General features: G+C 40.4%; 1 protein-coding gene across 2 annotated transcripts in view; it reads right to left on the bottom strand.

Moving 5' to 3' along the window:
- Positions 1 to 5,638: 5,638 nt before the first annotated feature.
- The window catches only part of TNNI3K (TNNI3 interacting kinase), a 344,598-nt gene continuing 343,914 nt past the window's right edge, over positions 5,639 to 6,322 (bottom strand). For both annotated transcript variants that reach the window (XM_017868932.1, XM_017868921.1), the window contains one exon: positions 5,639 to 6,161. In XM_017868932.1, coding sequence (XP_017724421.1) covers positions 6,085 to 6,161 — 77 coding nt within the window. In that variant the 3' untranslated portion in view covers positions 5,639 to 6,084. The remainder of the gene's footprint in view (positions 6,162 to 6,322) is intronic.

Raw genomic sequence — 6,322 nt, 5'->3', positions numbered from 1 at the left:
TGCATTATTTCACTTAATCCTGTCTCTGAGGTAAGAATCATTATCTCCATTTTACAGATGAGGAATCTGAGGTGAGAGAAATAAAGTAACTTGCCCATGTTTGCACAGGTCACACAGTGATGGGGGGAGCCAGACATTCACTCAAGCCTAACTCTAAAGTTCATGCCCTTGACAACTATGCGCATGCTTTGCAAGTATGGGTCCAGGACAAGCAGCATCAGCATCTTCTGGGAACTTGTTAGAAATACAATTTCTTGGGTCCAATTCCAGAGCTTCTGATTCCACAATGCTGGCGGTGGGCCCAGCAACCTGTGTTTTAATGAGCTCTCTACAAATTCTGCTGCAGGCTAAAGTTTAAGAACTGCTCTATGCTATTCCACCTTTTATAGTTCCATAACTGTATAGGGCAAACATGTGTCATCTGTTATTCTGATCACCTCAAGGTACCCTCAATATTGACATTAATTCTTATTCCTCAGATGATTTTGAGTTTCAGGAAAGAAAAAAAAATAGTCTTAAAGACGAGCCTGATATTCTTCACTGTGGACTAATTTTTGAAGTGGTGTTAAGCAGACCATGGATTATTATAAGTAAAGCACTGAAAGGCAAACCTACACTCAAATTATTTTTATTGCATATCATGGTCCTGCTTCAATCTTACCCTTCCCTGATTAGTTGAGATAAAAGAAGAGATGGAGGTCAGTGAAATTAGTGCTCTTCAAAACCTTCTTTAAAGATAGTAAAGATACCTTTCTTCTGCATATGAGCCCATTGGTTAAAAGACAGATACTTGAGATAATATTCTTTTTATCTCACTAATTAAACATAAAGCTAGGCTGGGAGTGCTTTGGAGACATGTCCTCATCAGCAGGGCCTGGACCCCATGGCAGTGTTTTAATTCAAGAAGCCTAATTTAATTAGCACCCTGCCACTGGGTCAGCTGCTCTGCCGCCTTGGATCTCTGGCCCAAGGAGATATGTGCAACCCCTGCTCTTTTTATTTCTAGTTAGCCTCATAAAAGGTAGGATGTCCAAGGAGAGAGAGGAACTTTGCTTCTCCATCATGTTTTGCATATGGTGCTAATTGAGCTGACAGTCTTGGACCACAGTCTGTTATTGCTGCAGCTGAGTCTTGAGCTGATACCCCGTGAAGGGATTGCACATGTCAAATGGCTCATCTTTGCCCTTGTGGCTCTTGAAATATGGAAGCAAATTGATCAGGGGGAGCTCTTCAGTCTGCACGCTTGAGTAACTGCAAGCAAAACAAAACTAGGAAAAAATAAGGTATTCAAATCCTACTGGTAATGGCTACACCCTCTCTCCTCACTTTCCCTACCCAGTGTGCTAATGAGGAAAGGAAAATGTGAAACTCCTTGGCTTCCCTAATTGCTGTGCTTTGCCCTTATAACTTTTTTGTTCTTGCTTATCATGGTGAGAGTCCTGTTTCTGTCAATCATTTTTGGTTCTTTCTGCCTAGAAAATAACAATGCATTTTTTTTTTTTTTTTTTTTTGAGCCTTGAGATTATTCCATCCCCTTCTCTTCCATAATTACAACAGGGAAAATAATGATTATTATTTTTTTGGTTTTACTTTGCAATAATAAGCTGTAGCAATCAGGAAAGGTTTATTTTTCTGGGCGCTGAAACTTCTCCTGTGATAGTTTCCAAATTTTCCTCAGGACTGTAGAACTGCAGAACTGCAGAGTTGTTCATTTTTACCACAATTCTGGATTGTGAGTATGTGCTGTTTTTCTATCTTTTTCTCCCTCACAGTGGAGGCTGTATTGTGTAGTGAATGAATCATGGACATGAGTGCAAGACAAAAGTTGTTTGAAACCTGCCTCTATTCTATACGAGTTTGGATTCATTACTTTGCTTCTCTGATTCCCCACTTGAATAATAATAATAATAATAATAATAATAATAATAATCCCCTCTTCCCAGGGCTATGCAGAAAATTAGGCCAAATACTATATTTTAAGTAGTTTTAAGCCATTTTTCCACATAATAGTGCTCAATAAGTGTATACTCTTTCTATTTTCACTTAGCATTCCCCTTGCTTGGGGAATCCTTTCTGGTTCTTGTATTTGGCTGAAAGGATTTGATTTGTCTTCTAATTTAATTTTAGGATAAACAAGGCATTGCTATCTAAGGTCTGCTGGGTCTTGGCTCAAACTGCCTCAGAAGTGTAGGCTCCCCAATTTGCTGTTTGCAAAGATGAGGTTTTTAGGGACATTGATAGTTATTTTTACAATGGAGAAAAAAGTCTTCACTGTTTTCTTGCTCTTCTTTTATAATATAGTTCTTTGGATGCGTAGTCATGTAACAATAACACAACAACATATGCTGGCCAGGTCTGGTGGCTCAGGCCTCTAGTCCCAGCACTTTGGGAGACCAAGGCAGGCAGATCTCTTGAGCCCAGGAATTCAAGACCAGTCTGGGCAACATGGCAAAATCCTGTCTCCATAAAAAATATAAAAATTAGCTGGGTGTGGTGGTGTATGCCTCTAGTCCCAGCTACCTGGGAGGCTGAGGCTAGAGGATTGATTGAGTCTGGGAGGCAGAGGTTGCGGTGAGCTGAGATCACGCCACAGCACTCCAGCCCAGGTGACAGAGCAAGACTCCATCTAAAGAAACAAAAAAAAAAAAAAAAAAAAAGAGAGAGAAAATTGCTATGGTGTTTCAGGAACTATAGTACATACTTTATATCATTTGAAACCCTTATAGCAAATCTACAGGATAAATTTTTGTTTGTTTGTTTTTGAGACAGGGTCTCACTCTGTTCCAGGCTCAGGTGATTCTCCCACCTCAGCCTCCTGGGTAGCTGGTACCACAGGTGTGCACTACCAGATCCAGTTAATTTTTTTTTTTTTTTGTAATTTTAGCGGAGACAGGGTTTTACCATGTTGCTGTGGCTGATCTTGAACTCCTGGGCTCCAGTAATCTGCCTGCCTCGGCCTCCCAAAGTGCTGAGATTGCCACCACACCCAGCCAAAAAGATAAATTTTATTATTATCACCTTACAGATAATAAACTAGAACTCAGACTGGTTGAGTGACTTGCCCAAGGTCACACAAGTACTATGACAGGTCTGAGTGACTTCAAAGCCGTTGCTTATTGTTTAAGAAAGAGAAAACAAATAAATAAAACAGGAAAAGAAGGACAAAGGGAAAGGAAAAATAAAAGAGAGACAAAGAGAAAGAAACAGAGAGAAATCAAACACTTCATTTTAGATGTATTGTCTAGCATTAGCCTTTTCTCCTACCACAAGCACCCTTTTTTTTTTCTCTTTCCTAGGGAAATGTCAGCTTTGGAAATAATTTAACCCGAATAATCACTCTGTTGGAATAACTCTCTCCTGGTGCTGCTATAATTTGGCTTACAATTACAGTTAATTGAACATCTTCAGAGTGAGCTCAATGCTGCATGCACGTAGAAAGAAATTTAATGTGCTAAGCATGCAAAACCATGATCTTAGAAGTTCATTTTTTCTGGGAGAAAAAGAAAGCAATTAGTGAGACATTTTTCAGCAAGGAAGAAAAAAACCTTATAAAACCCATGGTCTTGAGACAAGCTCTAAGATGATCCCTGGGCCCCATTAAGGGTGCAGTAATGAAAAGGGTTTGTGAGCTACAGGTTGTAATCTGCGAAAAGGTTCTCCTCAGGAATCAAGACACATTAGCCTCATTATTTGCAGATACTTGACAAGACAAGAGCCAGAGGGAAGCAGCAACATCAGGAAATTCAGTGTGAAGAGAGGAGGTGGCTAATTAGAGGAAACAAAGAGAGATCTTGACAAATCTGTTCTAGAAAATCCCTTTCTAAAAAAGGGGCATTTCAGAAGCAAACAATCCTCTCTCTGAATATGACCTGGGAGGACACCTGGCTGCGGTTACCTAAGCAGATATGCCTAAATACAGCCAGCCAGAGTTACCCCAGCACTGTCCACTGCCCTGACTATACACACATTTGACACTATGTATACTGTGACTCTTTTGGTTAAAACTATCTTTTGAAAAAAAAAAAAAAACTCTCTAAGGTATTTCTTTCAACTCTACTCTTAAAAGGATTAAGCCCCAAAGTCCCAGGCTAAGTGCTGGTTCGTTTCCTAGAGTTGCTAGAGCAAAAGAATACAGGGAAAGCTATGGAGACAGGTGTTCTTTAATCAGCTCCTTTTTCTCCATCTCTGTCTTTGCCAGAGGGTTTATGCCTGAGGGGTCACTTCAGGTTCCTCGGTCCTGCTTATTATACAGTCCTTTGGGAACCTGATTGGTGGGATAGAGTACCTGTGACTCCAGAATAATTGCGTAAGGAAATGAAAAGGCTGGAGGCTAAAAGAAGATAAATCTAGTTGGAAGTACCAAGTTGCTTTTAATTTCTGTCTCTGAACCTACACTGGGCTCTCTACAAGCTAATCAGAGCATGCCAGGATTTGTGACTTTGCAACCATAAGTCGTAAGAAGAGGCTCAAAGGGATTTGAAAGGTGGGTTTGCTGTTCTTCTGATAGAAATTGCCCTCTAGAAACATAATTTCTAACTGGCAAGGGAGAAGTGGAGGAGAGAGGAGCTTGCCACAGATATCTAAGGAGCAATCAGCACTTCTACTATCCAATTCCATTTACATATGAACCCACATTACTTCAGGAGGAGGAGAAAGCAGGTATGCCTAAATTCAGCCAGCTAGAGTCAGGCTCTAAATTTCTTGTTTGCTCTTTAGGCTTGTGGTTCTCCTCTTTGAATTTAGAGAAATCGGTCTCAACTTGGGGCAATTTTCTCCCCCATGGCATATGTAGAAATGTCTGAAGACACTTTTGATTGTCATAACTTGGGAGTGTGTGTATTAGGGCTCTCTGTTAGAAAGAGAACCAATCAGATATGTGTGTGTGTGTGTGTGTGTGTGTGTGTTTATGTATATATATATGAAATTCTGGAGGCTGGGAAGTCCCATGATCTGCTCTCTACAAATGGGAGACCCAGAATAGCCAGTGGTAGAGTTCAAAGGCCTGAGAGCTGGAGAGCCGATAGGGCACATTCCAACCAGAGTCTGAAATCCTGAGAACCAGGAGCACCAAGGGCAGGAGAAGATGGATGCTCCAGCTCAAGCAGTCAGGCAGACAGCAAATCCTCCCTTCCTCCACCTTTTTGCTCTATTCAGGCCTTCAATGGATAAGATGATGCTACTCACATTGGGAAGGACTATCTGCCTTTCTCAGTCTACTGGTTCAGATGGTAATCTCTTAAGGAAACACCTTCACAGACACACCCAGAAAGAATATTTAACCACATATCTGGGTATCCCATGGTCCAGTCAAGTTGACACATAAAATTAACTATCATAGGGGGTGTTACTGGCACCTGAGGGTAGAGACCAGAAAGCTGCTAAACATCCTACAATGCATGGCACAACTCCCCACCCTCTCAACAAATATCAACAGTGCCAAGGTTGAGAAACCTTGATTTAGAGGATGTCCAAGATTCCTTTGCTAACCTTATTTCTCTTGCCAAAATCAAAATACATGATTATTCTTCAATTTGCAGTCTTCTTGACCTAAAACTTGTTACTGTTTTTACCAATATGGCTAGAAAAAAATGCACTCAGTGGCAGTCTTGTTGAAATAAAGTACACTCCTAAATCAATGTTCTATTTCACCAAAGAATCTTTAATCACAGAGGTGAACACTAGAAGTAACATAATGAGAAAAGAAAATGAACAATGTTCTAAGAAATCAAACCCATAGCTGTCAAACACAAGTCTACATAATTCAGCCCTGGAAAACATAATTATTATCTGTCCACCACAGACTTAGGCTCCATCTCCAAGTAATGATCTAATTTTTTTTTTTAATTTACAAAATTAAAAACAATTCTTCATATACATTCTGTCTTGGTTCTTTTGCGTATTATTCCTTAGGCACAAATCCAAAGCCTGCTAATAGTGGGGAATTAAATAGGACCAGTAAAAACCATTCCAATATAAGGAGACCTTTGAGAATAAAATGTTATAGTTGGAAGCCAGCTTGCCGTGGTTGGAATCGTTGCTGTCAGTTCGGGGAAAAAACTCTCCTTAGGTATACACCGAATGCTGTCAGCTGCTGTCCTCAAAGCTGCTACCATTTCGGCAAAAATGAAAATGCATAGGGCTCATGGGATCAGATACATAGCCTGCATGAGAAAAGAAGTTCAGTTGTTACTTACTAGTCTTTCAGTACATCCCCCAATTTTTTATTACCAGCCTGAACCAGGCAGGTCTTCCAGATCATGTGAACAGAGAATCTGGACAATGGTTGCTGGTGAGTGGTTGCAAGGCAGAAGCAACATTTACA

This window comes from Rhinopithecus bieti, unplaced genomic scaffold (genome assembly GCF_001698545.2).
Source record: "Rhinopithecus bieti isolate Rb0 unplaced genomic scaffold, ASM169854v2 scaffold_973, whole genome shotgun sequence".
NCBI classification, from domain to species: domain Eukaryota; kingdom Metazoa; phylum Chordata; class Mammalia; order Primates; family Cercopithecidae; genus Rhinopithecus; species Rhinopithecus bieti.
The sequence above is the reverse complement of the archived record's forward strand: the minus strand, read 5'-3'. Positions and strand labels throughout refer to the sequence as shown.